At 37.0% G+C, this 25,459-nt stretch overlaps 1 protein-coding gene and 1 pseudogene across 3 annotated transcripts in view; both read left to right on the forward strand.

Annotated features, from left to right (window-relative positions):
* The window catches only part of ALCAM (activated leukocyte cell adhesion molecule), a 201,032-nt gene that overhangs the window by 164,377 nt on the left and 11,196 nt on the right, over window positions 1–25,459 (forward strand). For 2 of the 3 annotated variants that reach the window (XM_036018033.1, XM_028503316.2), the window contains exons 10-14: window positions 1,873–2,008; window positions 2,117–2,250; window positions 4,740–4,872; window positions 6,686–6,724; window positions 7,013–7,130. In XM_036018033.1, coding sequence (XP_035873926.1) covers window positions 1,873–2,008; window positions 2,117–2,250; window positions 4,740–4,872; window positions 6,686–6,724; window positions 7,013–7,130 — 560 coding nt within the window. The remainder of the gene's footprint in view (window positions 1–1,872; window positions 2,009–2,116; window positions 2,251–4,739; window positions 4,873–6,685; window positions 6,725–7,012; window positions 7,131–25,459) is intronic. The other variant, XM_028503317.2, reaches the window with a different exon arrangement.
* LOC114490676 lies at window positions 21,737–23,226 on the forward strand (annotated as a pseudogene).

The following is a 25,459-nucleotide window of genomic DNA, read 5'->3' on the forward strand; positions in this document are numbered from 1 at the left end:
CTTTGGGGGCATTCATTTAATTATGTGTATATGCTAAATAGTGATAACACACACACACACACACATATATATATATACTCAGACACATACATATACATCTACATTTTTTAGGGCTTAGTGACTTATGATATGTTTTAACCCACTTTATTCTCACAGGACAGTTATAACACTCCTGTGAAATATGCAGGGTATCTATTATTTCCTCACATTATTGATAAAGAGGTTGAGGTGACAGAAATCAGAAGGCTCGTAAGTGACAGAGTAGAAACTCAAGCTTTGTCCTGACTAAGTATAAATACTGTGCTGAAACTAATCTTAAGCGTCTGAATGTAGGTTCTACTGAATTAGTAGCTCTTTGGAGGGACATATCTCTTTGGACCTTTGAGCCATATTAGAACACCTGGAACATTCCAAGAACTTAGTCAGTACTTCCTGAGTGAGTGCTTCCATTTTCTTTTAATTGTCTGAAAGGTAGGCTGTTACCTGGACCCAATTATTGTTATAGTTTTAGAGTAAGAAAATAGGGTTGGTGATTTGTGATCTGAGACAGAATTGCCATTGAAAGCCACAGTTGTAACTGGGATCCCTCTACTCAAATCTTTGGCTAGTGTATCTAAAAACAGTGCATTTATCTCTAGAACATGGCATATAATGGGACCATTTAACCAGTAATATGTTGACAAAACATATACAAAACATTTGAAGTAGGGGTTGACAAGTATTCTCTTTATAAACAATTGTGGAGAAATGTATCGCCAGATTTTCTTCTTGATAAAAATAAAAATTATTAAGTATTGCTTTTTTATCTCTTTTAATGCCAGGTTCTGTTCCTTATTCTCTGACTCTTACTTTCCTATTGCACTTTTTTTAACCCCAGCCATATCATAAATTCTCGTTCACTCAGATCATTAAAGTGTTACTCCATGGACTGCATGTATAACATAATCGATTTATAATAGTTGATGGTCAAAGGGCTGGACAAGTTCTAGGCAACTAGATTACTCAGTAACATTATGAACACTCACAGTGTATTTTACTACAGAACTGAAGAAACTAGTGTACTTGGCTGAACTAGTTTCTCTGTCGACTGCAGGCACTGTTGTCAACTGAATATGTAATATCAGTAGTGCTGGTCAATATTGTCTGCCCATTCATTAGTGGATGGGAGAGGAAAAAAGTTCATAGTGGGCAAACATCACATAATCTTAGGATTGTGTTTCGTTGTCTGCTTATGAACATTTCAATTCCTGGTACAGTGGCTCATTCTCTATATATCAAGCGACTTTTTAAAATTAAGTATTATATTTCTTTGTTCATTGAAATTAGGATAGTAACCAGTTATTAAATGTTTCTTAAGAAACATTTTGTCATAATTGGCATGACTCTGTAAAGGAGTCCCTGTTCGATAACTGTATCCTATAAAATAACTTCAAGCCTCTATACCCATCATTAATTACGTAGCACAAGTCTTCAATGCCTGTCATTTCCAGTTCATCAACATTTATTTCAAGAACAGTTATCATGAATCAAGGATTTTCCTTAGTGTAAATGCATTATATTGTTTACATAAAGTCCTCATAACAATTCAATCTGGTTATTACCTGGTTTTAAAATAAGGAAACTGTGTCTCAGAAAGTTGTGAACTTGCTCCAGATTACAAATTCCATAAACAGAAGAGTCTGAAATAACATCCAGTTCTAGAACTACAAAGGAAGAAAGAAATCTGTTTTTGAAGGCTTCTGGAGTTAAGAAAAAGAAGCTTGCATTTTCCATTAGACCCAGAAGAATAATTTTAGGCTTAATTATTATCTAATAAACACATCGAGAGTTTCTCTTGTGCCATGTGAAGTAATTAACTTTTTATTTAATCAGGATAACACCAGGCTTAAATCTAGCCCATCATTTTCTAGTCTCCAGTATCAGGATGCTGGGAACTATGTCTGTGAAACTGCTCTGCAGGAGGTGGAAGGACTAAAGAAACGAGAGTCCTTGACTCTCATTGTAGAAGGTAATAATGTACTTGAACACCCATTCAAATGTTTCTTTGAGAATTTGATGTCTGGTTACTTTTATGACCTTAGTTCAGTATCTTATTTTAATTTCAATAATACTTTAGGAAAACCTCAAATCAAAATGACAAAGAAAACTGATCCCAGTGGACTGTCTAAAACAGTGATCTGCCACGTGGAAGGATTTCCGAAGCCAGCTATACAGTGGACAATTACTGGGAGTGGAAGCGTCATAAACCAAGCAAGTATTTGTCTTCTTGTTATATGCTGCACTTGGTCCAGTGTGGGGTTTTATTTAGACACCTTAACTGTGTGGGAGCTAGCTTGTTACCAATGGGAAGTTTGCAGCTTGTTCTCAGAGGAAGATTTGCTAAATTCTTAATTTTCCCAAAGGCAGAAAAACATGGCTCAAAGAGAAATTTTAAATGCCAGAGCCATGGAGAATGAAAGAATCATGATGTGGTCAGTATCTGTTTTTAAAAGAATGTAAATTGGGTTCTGTTCCGTGGTCATTAATTCCTGAAACGTGTGTGATTAAACCATTAAGGTATGCACTTTTCTGCATCATAAACTTACACATCTGAGTATAAGTGGCCTCCATTACCTTGCTTACTTACGCACATTAAGGGATATTTCTTCTTGAAACTGGGCCCTGGAGTGTGGTGAAGACATTCACTGTCTCTGAACATACGGTCTGGTGCATACGTGGCAGGGCTGGGGCCAGGATAAGGCTAAAAGGGGTGTCCGGGGTGTTTCCTTCTGAACAAAAGCAAACGTAAACCAAACCTTAATATGACCTTTATCAGGACATTTTAGTAATAGTAAAGGGTTAAAAACATATGAACACTACCAGTAATTTGCTCTTTACTTTGAAAAAGAGAGAGAGAGAGAATCTGGCCTGTCACTAGGGGTTCTAGCTGTAACCCCATTAAATTGCCAGTCTGCTTGGGCTCCTGATATCCTTGTTAATTCCATTTTCTCTACAACAGTCTTCCCATCCTGCTTCTCAGTACAGCCACTTAAAGACTCTTCGGCAACACCCAGAGATGCCATTTGATTATCTGAATCTTCTGTGCCGCCTTCTTCTCAGCTTTGGACCCAGCTGAAATCTGAGAAGGCATGCGAAAAGCAGAGTTGAAATCTAGTTTTAAGTTAAAATTTCTACTCTTTCTTTGTCCAGGGAAGTTGGGCCCCTGGTCCAGATTATGTAATCCAGTTTTGCAGAGCAAGGTGAATTTGGACTCTTTTATCTATGGGTGATGCATATATATTTGCATAATTCCAAGTATGGCAGGTCTCCAAAGCAAAGGACTGCTGCTGATTTGGTTAGTGTGAAGGGGCCACACAGAGAGCATGCGCAAGTAGCACACAGAGACTCTGGAAGGAAATGTAGTTGTCATGACTCAGAAAAAAGACCTGAACCACCTGAATTGCTGACAATGTAAAGGTTAATTTTTTAGCATCAAAATTGACTTTCTTTTCTGCGTTTTTCCCACTTTTGTTCAATTAAGCAATAATTAAAGCCAAAAAGCTTATAGGTGCTGGTAATGTAAGCATAGAAAATAGAAAAATAAGCCCGGAATAAATACTTGATGAATGAAAGGATACAGAGATTTAAAAGGTCACCCTAGGAAAGAGTAAATATATTTTGTACAGATAAAAATAACCGGAAGAAAGACTCAGTGAGAAAGTCGTATGAAAAATACTAGTGGAAAGTGGTAAAATAACGGGTGAACTTACTGTGAGGATAAAAATAATAATGCCATTCTTCATTGTCAAGAAGAAGAATTGATTTTGGCCTACTAGGTGATATGTTAGTTTTCTTGTTTTAGGTTTGTACTGATACACATAATCTTTTATTTGTTCCCCCCACAATTACATGGTGAATCTGTTATTTTACAACTGCTGAAAACCCTGCCCCACCCTTGCACAGCTACTAGACAGTATTCCTGAGCGTGAAACTAGCTTTTGTCCTCGAGGTCCTTACATTGTAGTGGAAGAGAAAGTCAGTAGGGACCAGTGCATGGTGTACATAAACAAGGAGATGGAGAAAAGAGCACAAGTACCTATTTGCTTCAGTCGTGTTTGACTCAGGAGTCAAGTCCTGGGGAAGAAATTAAAGTAAATTGTTTCACGTTCAGAGGATTTAAATGTAGCGATTATCCTCATTAACACTCCACAACAACCAAATGAATTTACCGATAACTCAAAAAGAATCCATCCTCTGTATTTAGCTCAGGAAAATTGAGAAAAAAATAGACTTCTCATGAATAAAATCCTATATAAGTATGTACTTAGATATGATGCTCTCTAAGATAAAGGAATTAACCCCTGTAGTGAAGAACGATGTCATGATTTACAAATAAGAACTAAATTCATTAGTTTATAGGGGAAAATGGGTTAATCATTAATTAATTATTCTGAGACAAGTACTATCCTGGCAAAATATTGAATAACCTGAGCATCTATTTTAAAAAGATGAGTTTAGTACATTTAATTACTAGAATTTACGACAGAAACATAAACAGGAATCCAGTTATGGGTTAACTACCCATTTTCCTCTCCGCTGCGGATGTGAACTTGGAGTGGTCTCTGTCTGCGGCCTCTCAGAGACCCTTGAACAGCAGGTAGCACTGCAGCACGCCGCACCCCTCCGGCCTCACTCAGTATTACCCTTCCCCAGGTTTTTCATCTCTTTCCATTTCTAAGTCCATATTCTTTCTTTTCCAGACAGAGGAATCCCCTTATATCAATGGCAGGTATTATAGTAAAATTATCATTTCCCCTGAAGAGAATGTTACATTAACTTGCACAGCAGAAAACCAGCTGGAGAGAACAGTAAACTCCATGAATGTCTCTGCTAGTGAGTATTTCATTTCTGGCATTAAAAAAGTAAGAAAATTTGAAGTTATTCTTCATTAGTTTAAAATCTTCAATTCCGTCTTCCTATACTGCATCATGGTGAGTTTTATTTATTTTGCAGTTGATATCATCATCATAAGGTACTTTTTTTATTATTTCTAGTGTCCATTCTTGTACAGTCCATGTTCTGACAGCTAAATCATTTCATGTTTTATGGGTCAAAGACCTTAACTTACACAGGAATATTTCCCAAGAGCAACAGAGGATGTGAACTGAGTTGCTATTATTTATTCTGCTTTGTGTTCAGAATACAGATAACTCAAACATTTTCTTAAAACATTCCTGTAACAATTTTAATTTTGGTAAAATTGTAATTACCTCTAATTTATGACTTTGCATTTCAATGTTTTCTGATATTTATCCTACTGTTATTTTGTACAGGAATGCCACATGCTAAAGCCATTCAGCAAACTGGTAGTAAAACAAATGTTAGGATTCATGAAATCTGGTTTAAAAAATTGATGGTTTTGAGTATTATATTTGAATCACAGCTAAAAATGAGATAAATGGTATCATCTCAGAAAACGTGAAAAAAATCTGTCAATGGTGAAATCAGCCAGCACATACAAACTAAAAGCACGTTCTTCTGAAAACAATTGTAATTCATTTGAAATTATTCATCATCTTCAGTTCTGCCATTGTTCCTATTACTGTGTCAACCTTAAGTCAGGACTGGCCTGAGATGAGGCCCAGTTGGAATATCGTTTGCGACATTAGCAGAGTAGGGATATACTGAGAAGCAATTAGCTGGAGCTAGGAGAAAATAATTGTCTCAGGATAATGGTTCTTAACAGATTGTGACTGGACTATAAAAGTATGCTGAACTGACAAGAAAAGAACCAAACAAATTTAACTCTCAAACAGGAGCATTGACTTCTCCGAATTTAATTCAGCAAGTATTGATCTATCCCACCTAGAAAGGGAACTTCTCCTTTCTTCCTGAGCACAGGTCTCTCTTTTTATTTTAACCCATTGAGTAATGGTTTCCTAGACTTGGCAGTGGCTCGATCGGCATTTAATACAACTGTTTTCCAATTCAGTGAGCACCTCCGGAGATTCCAGTTTTTATGAGGAAGGTCTAGGAATCTCTGCAGTTTAACAGATGCCACTGGAGGTTCTGATTCAGGCCCATGCATAGAAGAATCTCTATATAGTTTAATATTAGATATTAATGCGTCTCATCAGGGGGTTTTGAAATGACCCAGGTTCATGGCCCTGTCAGAGTTATTTAGAGGTTTTTGCAAACATCACATATGCTGCCTCTTAACACCCAAAACATCCCAGCTGTAACCTGCAGTGCCAGCACTTGAAGAAGGGCCCTAGTGGTAAGTCCCTGACACTGAAGAGGAAAATTAATTCTCTTCTATCGAGGCAGGAAAAGTTGAGAAAATGTGAGAAACACTACATTGTATATTTCATATGTGGCAACTTGTTTCTCTTCCAAAAAAACTACTATTAAAAGGTGGTAGGTTGTGGGGAACTTACTATGGATTTTAGATTAATACTATAGCTCATCAGTGGTGAAATTTTCTATGGTAGATTAATGCCTTTGCCGTTTTAACTACTCTCCTTAAGAAAAGATTAATTTTTTTGTAGGGAAGTTCACGCTCTATTAAATGTAATTTTTTCTACCCTTAGCTATAGAATAGGTATTTTATCTTTGAGTATTATTACATCATACTATAGTAGTAAAGGTGACTTTCATTTATCAACAAATTTTGTTTTTAATTTCATATTAACATTTTTCATTTCAGTAAGTATTCCAGAACACGATGAGGCAGACGAGATAAGTGGTAGGTACTATGCTGCCGACTCTCCTTCCTTGACTACCAGCTCAAGATTTATGAAGTGTCATTGTTCCAGTGATTTTCTTAGCCTCCACAATTTTGACTTGAATTTAAATAGCAAATGAGAAAAGATAGTAAGAATGCTAAAATTTTATCCTTTAAATGCACAAGTTTGCATGTTACTAACATAGTGAAGCTTCATCATTTTTAATAAGAAATAATAACTAGATTGACTTCTTTTCAGAAACCGTCGACGTTCTCTATAATCGCACGGGTCTCTCTTCTTTGTTGTAGATGAAAACAGAGAAAAGGTGAATGACCAGGCGAAGCTGATTGTGGGAATCGTCGTTGGTCTCCTCCTTGCCGCCCTCGTCGCGGGTGTCGTCTACTGGCTGTACATGAAGAAATCAAAGTAAGTTGTGGAGAAAGATCTTCACTGCTCATTGACTCCACTAGGAGAAATGTAGTGTCTTAATTCTGCGCACTCCAGCTAGGCAAGTAATTTCTGTGACAGAAAAGACATATTGTCCACACCAGGCAGATCCTGTTTTGCTTTCAGCTCACAGCAATAGCATTGCCAACATCGGGGACATGGCTTGGGGTATGATTTCATGTGTCTCGCTATTTTTCTCTTCAATTGTTTAAATTCAAGTATTTGATTTTTTTCAGTGTCTGGGTGGACTTTTTAAAAGCATATATTGCCCAAAAGTCAACCATTCTAAACCATTCTCTGGAGATTGGTAGAGATTAATTAAAAGCGACTAGTACCTCCTGAAGGTCTGGCCAGGTGTGCAGCAACAGGTCTAACCAGTGGCGAAACTGCCAGTGAGTTAGAGTCATCTTGTCGTCAATACTCCTCTGTTCTATTTAGGCCACTTTGCTCCTTAAAAGGATCTAATTCAGAGACAAATTCATCATTATTTTGTCTTGAATTTTAAAAAATTAATTAGACAAAGTACCCAGATTACCTTTAAAATGATTTAGATGGCATAGAGATTTAAAACTATTAATCATAAAATAATGCAGATAGTATCAACCTTACAAATCATCTAATGGTTGTTTATAATGAGAATCCAATTAACTAATGAAGATTCTCAGCATAGCCCTGGCTGGCGTAGCTCAGTGGATTGAGCACGGGCTGGGAACCAAAGTGTCCCAGGTTCGATTCCCAGCCAGGGTACATTCCTGGGTTGCAGGCCATAACCCCCAGCAACCGCACATTGATGTCTATGTGTGTGTGTGTGTGTCTCTCTCTCCCCCGCACCCGTTCCCTCCCTAAAAATAAATAAATAAAATCTTTAAAAAAAAAAAAAAAGATTCTCAGCATGCACACATGCCTAGTACTTCCTCCTCACCACCCCAGCCCTGCCCCATATTCAGATGTGGAGTTTCTACCATTTCAGTAAGTATTCCCATTCTGCATTTAAGTGTGTGTGCCTGTTCACTCACTCTGGGGTGCAGTCGCTTCTGCTATGGGCACCTCACTGTGCAATCTCAGGCAGCCCCCATCCTCACATGGCAACAAATGTGTTCTTTTTCTCAATGAGTATTTTGCCTACAACTGGCAGAGATGGAGTTTCTATCATTTGCATTTTTAAAAGTTTTTATTGGTGGTTCTGCAGTATATCGCTCATTTCAACCCCGTTTTTAAATCCGCTTATCTTATAAATGAAGACACTGGTTTTTCAAGGGGATGCATATTACTAGTGGTGACTTTGGAATTAATTTTATATTTTCTTATTTTCTAATATAACCCCTTTTAACAACTCGGGTAACTTAACTAAAGAGAAAATCAAAAGGAAAAGCAGGCTCAGGATTCATGTAATTACTCTATAAAGATAACAGTTTTGGTGGGGCAGTATTCTAATGCAGCTGCCATCAAAGGGAGGCAGTAGCTCAGAAATGTTAAAGTCACATAATGTGAGCATGTGTTGAGCTCTGTTTTGTTCTCATAACCCGTCTTTGAGGTAGACACTATTATTATGCATGTTTTACATTAAAAACAAAAACAAAGGCAGAGAATGGTTAAATGACTTGCATAGTTGGTAAGGGGCAGAGTCATATTTGATCTAAGACAGTGATGCTTTAGAACCTTTGTGTTTAATCACTAGGCCTTACGTTGTCTCTTTTCTCATCACACGAGGAAGAAACATCTTCCCATCCTGTGTTGAGGATTGTGTGCACATTCACTCTCCCTCTGGGCTGCAGTCGCTTCTGATAGGGGCACCTCACTGCACAGTCTCAGGCAGTCCCCACCCCCATATGGCAACAAATGTGTTATTTTTCTCAATGAATGTTTTGCCTACAACTTAATGTGGGTTTGTGCCTGTGGTTCTGTGGAAAATTTAGAAAACTGCCTGACCCGTGAAAGTGAAAGGAAACACAAAGAGTTGCCCAGAGGCAATATCTATCCTATAAAAATTCTCCATCTATGTGTATAAGTTTCCTAATAATCAGAATCTTATCATCCTTCCCTTATAATTCATGACAAGGTGCTGAAAATCTACCATCTTGGGATCAAAGGTATTTCTATTTTATTTACTTAAGGTTTCAGATACACGTCAAAGTAATTTTATTTACTAAAAGAATGAAAATAAAATTCCCTCTATTCTGAAATGGAGCTGAAAAATAAGCAGCCATACTCTACATTATGATAAAATGATTGTTAAATTCTTGTAGTACCCCAGCATCCTTAATCCCCCTATTTTAACTGCCAGTGTCTCATCAGACACAATTTTCCTTCAATGAATAGAAGAAATGTGTGTGTGTGTGTGTGTGTGTGTGTGTGTAGGGGTGTTACTTCATTGGTTATTACCATATAGTAACCTAAAATTAAAACCACAGGTAAGTAAATGCTGGGCACTTGGCTTTGTAGTGCCTACAGGTTAATGGTTGAGACCTCCTGAATTTCCTTTAAAGTGTCTCATTAAATTCAGTGTATTTTCTTACCATCCAATGTAAATATTCATTCAAATAACTGTCACTTAATTGAAAAGTGCACCAATTTCTCTAGACTTAACATTATCGGTAATCAAAATAATAAACTGCAATTCTCATCCCAAGCATCAAAGTGTTTTTCTTATGAATTTGTGTTACTCTTCAGATTTCTTAAGTGCTTTGCATTCCTGAGTATTCTTAGCAAGTTATTCATTGCTAATGTCCTCTGAGATAAGCCAGCATTTTGGAAATATGAGCTAATGTTAATCCCTTTGTCCAGTTTTCCTGTTTATGATAAGAGCCTTTAAGTTCAGAGTTGCTAAGGCCATTTTTGGTTTTCCAATATTCTTTTTCTTTCTTTTCTTCTAGATCATTCCTTCAACTTTACAAATTTATGTAAGGGTTTCATTTCTACCTGTAGCTACTTCACCACCATATTCCATGCACGTGAGAAATGTTTAATAAAGATATGGTTCAGACTTTCCCCTGGATACCTAAAGAAATATAGTCTTGTGTTTACCATCTTACAAAATAAAACCATCAATAATCTTAGTCACACATAGAACTCTAAGCAACAATTAAGAGTCAAACATTTGACTTAGAAGTCTCAGTGATACAACTACCCAAGTGGTGAAATTTGAGAAACATTCAGGAGAAGTTTTTTGCATTTAAAATTTTGTATTTTAAATTGGCAATTTAAAACCTCATTCAAGAGAGATGGGAAAAGTAAATCTTTTATGCCCAAACAAAATGTAAGAGTGTATTTGTTAACATACCTAGCGGCTACCCAGTTGGTATGTGCCCCCCTTTCCATTATTGTGACCTGTATACTTTTTATATCTATTTTAAATACAGAGTCCTGCAGCAAGAAGTGCTTGGTAATGGCTCTTAGCATTTTGAAATTATGTATTTATAGCAAAGTAAGGACTCATGATTCCTCTGCTGCTTTGATTCTTCTACCTTCTCACTGGAAGTTGTTTAAAATTGGAGACTTTTTTGATAATAAGAATGGATGACTCTGACATTTTCCATATATGTAGTACCTCAACTAATAGTTCCAGGCAAAAGGCGTTAATTGACTAAGCCCACTCCATGTCTGGTTGTTTAACAGGTAGGAGAACATTAAAAACCAAGAGATCACTTAAAATGTTTTAAATAATTCATTCCTTTTCTCTTCATGCTGTCCTTGCATGTTGTTTTTAGCTCTGCAGGAAGTTAAATGTGACTACTGGAGTTCCAGATCCTTTCTTGTGTATCTTATAATACAAGGGTGAATGAAAAATTAAAAGAGATAAAGGAAAAAGGCAACATGATGTAGCCACACACTTGTTCAGAGGTTTATTAAAACCATAATTTCCAGGTTTGTTGCATTTAAGACACCCCTGACCACCATACTTCTTATCACTAAACTGGGAGTAAGCATTTATAAGACATTTGTGATCTCAACATACACATTGTCTGAATATTGGAAACTTTCAGAAAGATTTACCTTTTCCATTTGTGGGACTCATGACTGTTTTCATGAAAATGAGTGGGTAATAGGTAGACAATCTGGAAACCTAAAATTCAAATATCCTCTGTTAGTTCTACCTTTATACAAGGCTATATTATTGCACTACCATCTCAGAAAAAAATAAAAATAAAAAACAGTTCTAAATTGGTGAAGGACTAACAAGGATTTGCCTACAACTCTGAAACGTTAAGAAACGATGTTATATTAAGCCTCTAAAACCCTGCTCATTAGTATTTCTTGATATATAGAATAGGGTCTCAGAAGAAGGCTGAATTTAACTGAATTCTATTTCCAATCAATACTCGCTGAGATGAGGGAACATCGACTCCCTGTTGAAAAGATAGTGCCGGGGGACCATTTATAGCACATTTTTAATCTTTCCTCATTTATTACTACATAAGCACCTACTATTCATTTTACATTTTTGTTTTTGTTTTTGCTCTTTTACTGAAACCCTCAACCATTTAATGAGGGGAATACAATTAATCCTATTTCAGAGTATTAAAGGTTCAGTGAGATTAATCTGCCCAAGAGTGTTCCATATCCCATATATTTTCAAATATATTTTGGTGCCTCCTCAGGACTTTTTTGGAATTAAAAATTGACCTCTGTCTTTGATGTCCTGTGGCATTTAACAGAGTACGTGGGATGGAAGGGCATGTTCTGAAGCTGGGCTGATCCAAACTTCGCCTTCTTTCTCTTTCTTTATCCATCGTCTGGGAAACAGCCAGAGGGAGAAAATAAAATTCCCCATTATTCTATGAAACCATCCATGAAAAATTGAACTAGAAGGGAAATAAAATATTGTTGAAATGCAAGAGTTCCCATTCAGTCGATCACAGTCATTGGCCACTCAAAGGGCAGAACCATCCATGCCTGTCCCCTCCCCTATGACATGGAAACCAAAATATTTCCAGAGGAAAGGGCTTGTATGAAAATACAATGTTTTCAATTGTTTAAATTTCTTTTAGCTGTCTGTATATATGCATTTTTTCATAGCAAGGGTTTGTTTAAATTATCATTTTAAAGTGAAGGGAATTTCTGTCCCCTGAGCACCTGCCACAGGCCAGGCTGTGGCCGCTCCCCACCCCCACCCTGCCCCATCAGCCACCTTAAAAATGCACTTCAAGCCATGATGCTGAGTACACACAGGTGGTGTCCCGTTATGTGCATACTCAGTATTTTTATATTTTGTTTTGACCTCCCCATCTTTTAAATGGATGGTCCCCATATTTACTATTGGCCTAGAGGAAAAGGCCATTTTCTATGTCATACTGAGGACAGCAGGATTTCCTCTTTATCTGAAGAGTTTCTTTGGAGAGTCAGAAATTCCAAGGACACAAACTGAAAGTTATAATAAGACAAACTATTTACTCCTCCTTTCCTTCTTTAGACCCAGAAATTGCTGATAGAAATTGTCCTCCTGAGATGCAGGGATTAGATAGAGCCCTCCTTTCCTCCTCTAACTAATTAATCTTAGCCCGAGAGGAAGCTCACTCTGCTGAGAGCTGTGACCAGGGAAGAGAGAAAAATAACTATTCTCTGGGGTATGACCCTAATCACTTGTACAGGTGTCAACAGCCAGTTGCTGGAAGTGGCAGGTCCGCTCTGCCAGGGTTCCGCATCTAAATACCTATGGCCCTGGTGTCCCAGCAGTGCTACACTCATCAATTAAAAATCACAACAACCCTCCTCAAACTTGAAAGTGCTAATGATTTCTTGTGCTGCCTCTGCGTTTTCAGATTTGTTATACATATACCTACCTTTGGGAAACCTAAAGTCTTACTAACTCTTCCGTGTGTGAATTATTTCAATGGATTGCTTTTGTTTTTCAAATATATAATTCTAGTATAATGTTTCAGAATCTTTGCAAATGATACCGCATCCCCAGTTTGGGCTATATCGGTTATGCCTGCCACTCCTGTGCCCTTCACTTTTGCTGCCTCCTCCACCCCCCACTAAATAGTCTTTTAACTGGGATATAATTGATATATAACACTGAGCAAGTTTAAGGTTTAATGTGTTGATTTGATACATTTATATATTGAAATAGGATTACCCACGGTAGCATGAGCTAGCATCTCCGTCAGGTCAAACAATCCTCATTTTGTATGGCGGTGAGAACACTGAAAATCTGGTCTCTCAGCAGCGGTGAAGTGTGCAGGCACACGTGGCAGGCACCACTGGATTCATCCCCACCTCCTCAAAAGGAGATCTCAAAACAACTTCGTAATATTGAGGGAAATCTCGCCAAAAACGTTAAAGAATACATATAAAGGTATATATATAAAGGTATATAAAGGTATATTTTATATACTTTCCTAGAAAGGTATATAAAAGTAACTTGAACCCTTACTAGGCGCTTTGTTTATGGAAATAACGGATGAGGAGTTGAGACCAGCTTTAGCTCCCTGCTGCTGCTTCATAGACATGAGGCCCGAGGAACAGCTCTAGGACTGCTCTTCAGTTTGGTGTGGCCCTGTCGCCTGCTGGGGCTTTCGTTTACATGTCGCATTTGTCCTCACACCGGCCCTGTGAGTAGATCCTCTTGTTCCCCTGTCCATGGATGAGCAAGGATGCTTGAGAGGAGGGACTTGTCCAAAGACATTTAGCTCAGACTTGCTACCCAAGAACGGAACCCAGGCCCACTGACCTCCTCTCCGCCTCTGAGGTTAGACCAAACAGTCACCTTTGAGCTTACTCCTCCCATTAATTTATTGTGATTCTATGATTTAAATTTTTTCTCATATTTAAAGTTACAAAAAAGTTGACTGATAAAGAAAGTTAAGGCAAATAACCATAATAATTTGTATTTTTAAACCTAAACACTCACTTTTCATAATGCCTGACTTTGTCCCTCCATTCAGTTGACTAAAAATACCTTGGTAAAGGGAATGATTTAAATAATTTTTTGTTCTCTTCCAGTCATGGATGGATTTCTAATTGATGTAGTGTTTTTTCTTCCTCCAGCCAGATTCATTAAACATAACAAAATTCTATATACAAAGTCACCTGGACCCTTACTGAAAAACAAGATCCCTTCATACTAATATTTTGATAAGTTAGTCCATAAAGTGTCAAAAAGCAATTTACCCTAAAATTAATACTCAAACACCCAAAGCACATTCAATGAATAGCTTAACTACTAAAACTTGACTGGTGTGTAAGATCATTAACATGGATAGGCCTGAGTCCCCACATGGGCTCCAGAAAACTGAAGTGAGACACCAAGAGGCCATTCTGTGCACTGCCAGTGCAACGCCATTGTATGTCTGGGTCACCAGACTCCCACGCTCTGATTCTAGACACACCACAGGGGCATCTGTTTGCTGGGCTAGCACAGATACCAACTGGGCAACCCAGGTTGAGTCCTCGTGAATTTGCGCAGGACTCCTAAGATAGGTGATTCTTCCTTGTGTCCTCCACGTGCGGCTCCAAAGTCGTCTGCATCCCACCGGCTCTCTAATCGGACCCAGGACCGTGCTGTGCACCGCTTCTGTCTCCAGCATCCAGCACGGGCCTCCAGTTCTGTTGGAGCTCTTTCAAATCTCTGAATTTTTACTAAAGGACACATTTATAAAATTATATTTATTTTTACCACATCAATCTCAAAGCCAAGACCAAAGTAATCAGAATAAATTTTAAAGGTTTTTCTCTGCTAGGCAGAGTGGGCTCGCCATAACAAAAATGAAGAAATTCATAATAAAATGCATATAAATAGTATATGCATGTACTCAATGAATACCCCCTCCCCCACCAGCAACACTGTTTTCATCTCTACTTCTCCACTGTGCATTTCACAGTGGTTAACGCTGAGCACATTTGTATGACTGTAACTTGGTGCATGGATACTGGAGCTAGACTGCTGGAGTTTCAATCCTGCCTTTGCTACTTACTGGCTATATGACCATAGGCGAGTTTATTTCTCTTAATGTAAATAGAGATATCCTAAATCTCCAATAATTCAGTATCTCTGTATCACTTAGAACAGTGCCTGGCACATGGAGGCTTTCTCAGACTATTAGCAGTTACTATTTTTCAAAATGAGATTAAGAAAAAGGAGAGTTTTGCTTTTCATTTACCACTTATTATTTTGTTTTGTGAACTTTAAAATAAGAAATAGAATTAGTTTGGAGTTGCCTAACTCTTATACAAATATACTCTACAAATATGTTCCACATTCCTCTTCACAGCCCCTATTTTGTCATTTCAAAGTCCGGGCAGTGGTAGTTTCCCCAGCACCAATAAGCTGGAAGACACTCGAATGGCCCTGAACTCCACAGCTCCCTAGAGAAAGTTCTCGTGGCTCTTCCTCTTGAACACTTCCTTTTTCTATTTGACACAAGTTGATGAAATCATAGAAACTATTCTCTATCCCTAGACAAATAAATCCACCTAAAAAGTAAATAAAATGGAAAATGGAAATGGTATGTAGTTTCTGATTACATCTTTTGTCTGTTTATTTCGGTCCCTGGCTATGGGGATCATGCTTCAGTTTTTCTCTGTGCAAGGTGGGGCAGAAGTCGGCTTGCAGTTGTGAATACACAGCATGAGTTTATTCTTTTATTGCTATTTCTTAATTATTGTATTATCTTCCATACGAATAACTGTAAACCTACTTTTGCCCCAGCCTGTATAATGTTTTTATAGCATGAAGGTCAGATTTGCTTGCATTAAATGTACAATTACATATGCTTTGATCTAATCAATGTATACACATTTGTAACCATGATACTTCAAATCACGACGCACAGCATTCCATCACCTCAGTAATTACCGTGGACTCCCTTCATGTCTAACCCCCAAGCCCTGGTCTCAAAGGCAGCCACTGTGCTGACCGTTAGCACCAAGACTTGCCTAATCTTTAACCTCATGTAAATGGAATTATACAGGATGTACTCCTTTTGTCTGACTTCTTTCATTTAACATAATGTTTCCGAGATACATGTATGCATGATTTTGTTTTTAATTGCTGAGTGGCATTCCATTTTTATAATATATCACATTAGTTTAATCCATTCTCTTGTTTATGGACAATTTGCATAGTTCCCACTCAGGATATTATAAGTAATATGGCTAAAATCAACATTCTTATCCAAACACTTTGGTAGTCATATGTTTTTATTCTCTACTAGTAATGGAATTGCTAGGTCATAGGGTAGATATTTGTTCATGAGAAATTGCCAGACAGCTTTCCAAAGTGTTTGTCCTTTATGCGTTTCCCACCAGCTGTGTATGGGAGTTTCGGTTGTTCCTCACCCTTGCCTAAATTTGGTGGTGTCGTTCTGTTCAATTTTAGTCATTCCAGGAGGTGTGAAACGATATCAGATTTTGGTTTTGACTCACATTTCTCTGAGCTCTAATGATTTTAAAGTCCTTGTACTCACCAGTCATCTTATTCTGTGCAGTGACTATTCAACTCTCCTGCCAGTGATTTTATTTGTATTTGTTCTTTTGTGATTGATTTGTAAGAATCCTTTGCATATGCCATAAAAGTTCTTTTTTATAAATAGATGGTGAATATTTTGTTCTGGTCTGTGGCTTGATTTTTTTTAATGTTGCCTTTTGATAAACAGAAATTTTTTATTTTGATGAAAAAAACGTTTATCAATTCTTTCATGTAATGTTTAGTGCTTTTTTGTGTTCACGCCACAAAATCTTTGCTTATCCCAAAGTGGCAAGTATATTCTTTTTATGTCTTTTTTACTTCATAGTTTTAACTTCTATATTTAAAATATGAAACATATGTTTTTGTGTATGGTATAAGGTAAAGGTGGTATATTTGCTTATTTGTTTTTTGCTTTTGTTGTACATAATGTTTATCCAGTCATTTCAACACCACTTCCTAAAAAACATTCTTTTAACCTGGGCACATTTGTCAATAATAATATGATCCCTTCAGCTTTGATATTCTGCTCATGTTAGCAATCTTATTTCTTTGCATTGCCATGTAGATTTTAGCAATTTGATCATTTTTACCAAAATTTAAAACTTTAGGGATTATGATTGCTTTGAATTTATAGCTAAATTTATCTTAAAAATATTTAGTCTCCCAATTCATGAATGTTGTATATTTCTCCATTTATTTAATTTTTTTCATTTTTAACAATATTTCAGTTTTTAATACATTTATGTTTTATAAAATGTATTCATGTTCTATGTATTTTGCAGCTGTTATAAATGCAATTATTTTGTCATTTTTATTTTCCAGTTTTTTAAATATATTTTATTGATTATATTTTTACAGTTGTCCCATTTTTTTCTCCCCTTTATTCCCCTCCACCCTGCACCTCCCCTCCCACCAGTATTTATCCCCCACTGAGTTCATGTCCATGCGTTGTACATATAAGCTCTTTGGCTTCTCCATTTCCTGAAAACAAAAAAAGAAAAGAATATTTTCCAGTTGTTTATACTAGTATATGAAATTATGATGAATTTTTCTTTTGAAATGCATACAACCCTTTTCCTATATTCATTTCTTAGTTCTGTTAGTTGTTTTCAGATTCCTTAAGATTTCTATAAAAACAATCATCTGCACCTAGAGATGATTTTACCTTCTTCTCTTCTGTTCTGTATGCCTTTTATTTTCCTAAATAAAAGGCATACACTTGCTTTATTGCACTCGTGGCAAGCGCCAACACAGTGTCAAATAGAATGTTGACAGCAGAGTCCTCACACGTTCCGAGTCTGAGAGGACAGATTACCCAGGGTTTCCATTATGGATGATGTTAGCTGTGTGTTTTCCCATGTACCTTCCCAGGGTTAGCCAGACTGTGGGGTTGAGGGCACAGTCCTCCAGACTGCCAAGTCTGCCCAAGGTTTCTGACCCCAGCTGCAGGGAGTTAGGATCCAAACATAAAGTTAGAGGGAAGAGTTCACATAAAATCACCCTCACTTCTGACACCAACTCAAGTTTGGGGGCTTCCCAAAACCACTCTCAGACATGGTAATTTTCTATGAATACAGAATTTCACAGAAATCTGTTCTTCAGAATTCTACAGAATTTCACAGAAATCTGTTCTTCAGAATTCTACAGAATTCACAGAAATCTGTTCTTCTCATGGTTATGTTCATGACAATTAAAGGGTACATTAAAAATGACTGGGGGAAGAGAAGTATAGGGCAGAGTCTGGGAAGGTTCCAAATGTGAAGTTTCCTTTGTCCTCAGGGATATGTTACTTTATTGGTACAGATGTGTGGCAACAATGGGGAGTATTGCCAGTCTGAAAAGTGTACCCAAGGTACAGTGTCCAGACTTTTTACTGGGGCTTTATTATATCACCATGATTGATTAATTGTCCATGTGGTTGAACTTGGTCTCCAGCCTTTCACTTTCCCAGAAGTGAGGATGGTATCACATGGCCAAAGCCACCCAGATCATATGGTTGTTCTTTTAGTTTGGGGTCATGCCATACGGTAAGATTATTGGCTGCTGATGGCCCTAACCTGAAATATCTCCTCAGCATAAACTAGCAGGTGTGATCTGAGAGGCTCAGCATGAATGAGAGGGCCGTTCCTATCACTTGGAAAATTCTAATTATTTAGATGTTGTCTCCCAGGAACTAATGACAAAGGCCAGGCCTCTTTTTGGGCAAGGACTAATTCTTTACTACACAATGTCCTAGAACAGGTTGAAGAAAACTTTAATATTCCTAGGTAACTAAGAGTTTTATCATAAATTATTGTTGAATTTTCTCAAGTGCTCTTTTTACTTTACATCAAATCTATAACTACATTATTTCCATAAATAATCATATTTTTCCCATATTCTTTATTCTGGAAAAAAGGTAAATTGCATTAATTGACTCTTGAATGTTAAGCCAGTTTTGCATTATTGGAATAAATCTAATTCTACTAGATGTATTATAATTTTTATATATTGATGGGTATGATTTGTCAATATTTTATTAAGGATTTTTTGTCTGAATTTATGAGGAATATTGGTATATACTTTTCTTTTCTTGTAATATCTCTGTCAAGTTTTGGTCTAGGGTAAGGTGGGCGTAATAAAATGGGTTGGAAAGAGTTCCATACTCTTCTTTACTGAGTTTGTTACTTCCTTAAATGTTTGATATAATTTAATGATGAAACCATGTGGGCCTGGAGCTTATTTTATGAGAGCTTTCTTTAAAACAGAAATTATGATTTTAATTTCTTTAATAGATGTAAGGTTGCTTCTTGAATAAATCTCGGTAAGTGTTTCGAGGAAAATGTTTATTTCATTTAAGTTGTTGATATTTTTGCAAAAAGAAAAGTACCCATAAGATTCCTGTATCTTTTTTTTGGCTGTGAGTTCTGTAGTGATAACACACGTTGTGTTCTAATATTGTTATTTTGTAATTTTTTTTTAATCTCGCTCAGTCTGGTTTAGGGAGTTATCAATTTTCTTAATATTTTTAAAACTCTTGCCTTTGTTTTTATTTCTATTGTTTATTTTCTATTTCAATTATTTTTGTTCTTATCATTACTGTTTTCTATTTTCTGGTGTTTAGAGTTTAACTTGCTCTTCTGTCTTGGATTTCATAAATTAAATTAAAAATTTAGAGCATTGAAGTTAGCCTTTCTTCTTTTATTACATAAGCATTTAAACTCTGAATTTCAATCTCAGCACTTTGTTAACATTCCACAAATTTCAGTATGTTGTATTTTCACATTCATTCAATGCAAAATGTTTTTAAATTGCTTTTTTTTATGTGGAGCCATGTAACTAGAACTGTATTATATTCCAAACATTTCTCATTTCATTGTTTTGCTAAGACAACTTATTCAGTATGCTTTTTACTCTTCTGAAATGCATTGAGATTTTTCTTTTTTTTAAGCTTTTTTTAAAGATTTTATTTATTTATTTTTAGAAAGGGAAGGGAGAGAGAAAGAGAGAAACATCAATGTGTGGTTGCTGGGGGCCATGGCCTGCAACCTAGGCGTGTGCCCTGACTGGGAATCGAACCTGTGATGACTGGTTCACAGCCCGCGCTCAATCCACTGAGCTACGCCAGCCAGGGCGAGATTTATTCTTTTAGTCTGACATTCAGGCATGCAGTATTTCCTGGTAGATGCTATGTGGACACTTAAAAATATATATATTTGGTGGTTGATGGGTAGAGTGTTCTATAGCTGTATGTTAGGTTAAATTAGATCATTGTTTGTTTAAACCTTATCTTTACAATTTTTTTCGAATTACTTAAAGTCCCTTCATGTATAAGATAAGGTTATAATTCATTTCCAATACTAGAGCTGCCCAGTACTAGCTATCTTATCATGATCATGCACAATGAATTTTGATCCATTAATCTTAAATCAGCTACTGAGAAAAGTTCATTGAATTCTCTAAATAAGATTGTGTACTTTTTCTTTATTTGCCCTTTGATTCTAAATGATATCTGTGCTGCATAGAGTAATCTTGGCTATAGGTCCCTGCTTTTCATGACTTTGAATATTTCTGGTCAGTCCTTTCTAGCCTGAAGTTTCTTTAGAGAAATCAGCTGACAGTCTTATGGGAACTCCCCATGAAGTAACTAGCAAGAAAAAACTAAAGGAATTCACCAAACTGTTATTATATGAAATGTTAGAGACTTACTTAAGAAAAAGATCAAAACTATGCACAATAAAATGGCAAAAATATACACATCTATTAACAATTGAATCTAAAAAAAAAAAAAAACAAACTAAGCAAACAAAAGGAACAGAGACAGAATTATGGTTACAGAGAGCATTTTGATGGTTGCCAGACAGGAGGTATGTATGGGCGAATGGGAGAAGAGGTGAGGGGATTAAGAAGTACAAATAGGTAGTTAGAGAATAAACATGGGGATGTTAATGCAATATAGGAAATGGAGTAGCCAAAGAACCTACACATGACCCATGGACATGAAGGTGGGGGGATAGCCTGGGGGAGTGGGAGGTGCAGGGTGGAGAGGGGGCAAAGGGGGAAAATCAGGACAACTATAATAGCATAATCAATAAAAGATAATAAAAAATATGATTTTTAAAACTAAAAGGTTATATAACCTAATTTTTAATAATGGTTGTGTGTAACAACTGGCTTACAGAATTCCTGAAAATGTAACCGTCGGTTCTCACAAGCCAGTGAGCGATGGTTCCAGAATACTCCCAGAGGTAGACCGGAAGAGTGGTGACTGACCACAGAGGGCTGCTGCTGGGTGTATCGCACTGACCCACTCCCTTGCAAGATGAGACAGCTGGGTCCCAGAGAGGGTCTGGTTTTTACCCAACCTCATGCAGCCAATCTGTTACAAGGCCAGACATGCAGAGGTCCTCAAGGACCGTGAAAGAGAGACCCTACTCATGTCACGCTGCCCTAAGGAAAGGCTTCCCACAACTCACCATGGCCGCCAGAATGTATTTGTCATGGAAAGAACATCTAAACCCACGGATAATTTTTATACAAATTTATTTGAGCTGGCCTGGGTGGGTGCGCAGTGGCCACTTGACCTTTCACTTAGTTTTGACTCTCCCCCTGCTATTGCTCCCCAGTCTGCACTTGTGCAGGGGACTTCATGCTAAGATTGTCTAAAGCCACAGGGAAGTGTAGTGGAAAATCATGAACGTCATTGCCCAAAGAAGTGGTTTATGGCTTTGTTCTTTTCTTAAGCTTCCAGTTTGGCTTCACACTGTATCTTGTGTGGACATTTATACCTAAATGGCTAAATTCTTTAGATTTAACCTATTTGCAGTTGCATTGCCCGTCTGTCCTTCAGTACTGTAGTAATCAGGTATGTACTCTTATTTGGAGTGAACAGGACAAGTACCCACCCCTCAGCTCCATTCATACAGTCACAGGTAACTGTTCTTAAAGATCCACAGCAGAAGAAACACGAAAAAGAGGCCATCCCAGCATTAAAGGGCATTCCTGTTAGTGAAGTAGACTGAATATTCTTTCTTATAGCCAAAGCACGTTACACCCAAAACTGAATGTATATAGATTGCCATCAAACATTCATGTAAGTTTCAACACAACAATTTTGACCATGATTAGCTCTCATTAAGACCCAGTACGGTAATATTTTGAAAAATGTAAGTTGAACTTCTGTTTGATAAATTTACATTAATACTGAAAAAAAAGATTGTGTATTTGTCTATGTCTCCCTTAAGTTCCACCAGTTTTGCTGTATTCTTTCATTAGGTACAGACACTTAGAGTTGCTATGACTTTTTCAGGTGTTGAACCTGCTATGATTATGAAATGTCTCTTATTATCACTATAATATTGCTTGTGTTGAATGTTCCATTGCCTGATATGAATATAGCTACATGGCTTTCATCAGTGTACTCTTGACATGCGTTTCTTTTCCATCCTTTTATTTTAATTGTTTATCTCCTCATATTTAAACCACACCTATATGTAGTGAGGCTGACCCAACTATGACCCCAGGCTCTTGCCTCATTTTTTAAATAAAGTTTTATAGGATCTCAGCCATGCCCATTTCTTTGCATACTGTCTGACTTTCATACTTCACTGCCAAAGTTGAAGGCCTGGAACAAAAATCATATGGACCGCAAGCCTAAAATATTTGCTATCTGAACCTTTCAGGAAAAAAATAAAACAAAACCATAACCCCTGCTATAAAGCATTTACTGCTTCTGCATTGTATAGTCTGACAATCTCTAACTTCTAAATGGAGGGTTTCACAAAGTTCCATTTGACTTAATTATTGATAGAGTTAAGATAACCATCTCCCTATTTCTTTTCTTAGTTGTCCTCTGTTCCTCTTTTCCTGCTTTCAGGTACTCAAATAAGTGTTAATATTACATTTTAATTGCTCTACTGGTCTTTTAACTATACCTCTTTGTAGTTCTTTATTGTGGTTGTTCTTGGGATTACTATAAGGAAGATTAATAACATCCTACTTATATAATGACCTGAAATTCTTTTACCATTATAATTTTATTAACCTCTTCCATATCATCATAGTGTGAGGTTTATAGTATATGCAGTTGTGGTGGATATGACTACAATAGCAAAAAGGGTGGAAGAGACCAAATAAAATAATGTTTCAAGAAAGTGTCTTACATATAATGCATTTTATACATATATATGTTAATATATATGAGGTCTGTCTAGAAAAGTCCAGCCATTGTTAATATAATGAGAATGGTTTGTGAGGCATTGATGTAACTTGGCAGCCAAGGAGAATGGACTGGAATGCACATGCATGAACAAGGATGACTTCACTATACTACTCAGTGACGACTTCACTATTCTAGTCATTGTGGGTGGTAGACACCATTGAGTGAGCATGTGTACTGTGTGGACTTCACATTCAAAATGACTGAACCAGTAACGCAACAAATATGCATCAAATTTTGTGTTAAGCTTGAACATTCCTCAGCAGAAACTATTTAGATGATTCAGAAGGACTTGGGGGATGATGCAGTGAGTGAAGTACAAATAAAAATGTTGCACAAATGCTTCAAAGATGGTCAAGAGTCTGTTGAAAGTGATCCACATTCTGGAAGGTCTGCAACAAGCAGAACATCTGAGAATGTTGAATGTACATGGGCTTCAGGCAACAAAGATCAGCAGCTGACAGTGTGAGAACTAGAAACTGATCTGGGGATTCCAAAAACTACTGTCCAAGATTCTGACACAGGATCTTGGAGAAAATGTCTTGTGGCAAAATTTACTCCGTGGCTTCTGCTACCACAGCAGAAGGAACATTGTGCTGCAGTTGCTAATGGCTTGATTCAAGCCACTACAAATGAACTGGATTTCCTCAAAAAGGTCATAACTGGACATGAATCGTGGGTCTACAGCTATGATCCAGAAACGAAGGCTCAGTCAGCCCAGTGGAAGTCACTTGGTTCTCCATGCCTGAAGAAAGCGCAGCAAAGTCACAATAAGATCAAGACCATGTTAACTGTGTTTTGATTGGGAAGGTGTTGTCCACCACAAGTACACTCCTCCAGGCCAAACAGTTAATAAGAAGTACTACCTCAATGTGCTTTGTTGGCTGAGGGATGCAATACCACAAAAAGGACCACAGCTATGGGCAGCTGGTGACTGGCAACTTTATCACGACAATGCATCTGCTCATGTATCACATCTTGTGCAGGTTTTTTTGATGAAACATCAAACACCCAGGTGACTTAGCCCCCCTACAGCACAGATTTGGCACCTTGTGACTTCTAGCTTTTCCCAAAACTAAAACAACCTTTGAAAGGGAAGAGATTTCAAACCATTGATGAGATTCAGGAAAAAAACAATGGGGTAGCTGGTGTCTTTTGGGAGAGCTGTGTGGGGTCCCAAGGTGCCTACTTCAAAGGGAAATGAGGCATCATTGTCCTATATACAATGTTTCTTGTGTCTTATATCTTCTTCAATAAATGTCTCTATTTTTCATAGTACATGGCTGGGTACCTTCTGGACAAACCTCATATAGAATTAAATGGTTGTCTTTGTAAAAAAAATTTAACAGTATCTATATTTCACTACATATATGCAGTCTATATTTATTCTTCCCTGTATATATGACTTTCCACCTAGTGTCATTTTCCTTCAATCACAGAACCTCCTTTAATGCTTATTTTAGACAGGTCTGTTACTGATGATTTCAATAGTCTTTCTTCATTCAATTTAATATGTCTTTGCTTTGCTTTGAATTAGGAGTCTTTTTATTGGATGTAAAATTCTGGTTTGAGAGCTTTTTTCAGCATTTGAAGTATGTTTAATTTCCTTTGTTACACATTTTTCCTGATGAGACACTAGCTGTTATTTCTGTCATTGTTTTTCTGAACAAACTTTCCATGGCTACTTCCATGTCATTCTTTTTGTATTTCCTTTTATCATTCCTTTTGGGGGTTGCTGAGCATTTTGGATTTGCAGGTTAATATAGATCAGTAAACCTGAGAATATGCTTATTGTTTCTTAAAATGTGTTTTCTGCCCATTCTCTTTTGCTTCTCCTGTTGGGATTCCAATTACACGTATATTAGTCTAAACAACATTGTCCCACTGGGAATCTGCTGTTTTTCTACTGTCTCTCTCTCTTTGGAGAATATATAATTTGTATTTTTGACCTTAAATTCACTACTGAGACTTTCTTCTGTCACCTCCAATCTGATGATAAGACAACTTCCAATATGGTGGTTTTAATTTGGAGAATTATTTTTGCTTCCTTTTATGTGCTGATATTTCTATCTGTTCTCTTATTGTTACCATAAAATTTTTCTCTATTTTTCTCTAAGTCTTTAAAGATGTGATATAATAACATTTAAAGTTCTTGCCTGCTAATTCTAAGCTCTCTGTTATCCAAGGGCATTCTCTGAAATTTAG

This window comes from Phyllostomus discolor, chromosome 2, assembly GCF_004126475.2.
Source record: "Phyllostomus discolor isolate MPI-MPIP mPhyDis1 chromosome 2, mPhyDis1.pri.v3, whole genome shotgun sequence".
NCBI lineage: Eukaryota > Metazoa > Chordata > Mammalia > Chiroptera > Phyllostomidae > Phyllostomus > Phyllostomus discolor.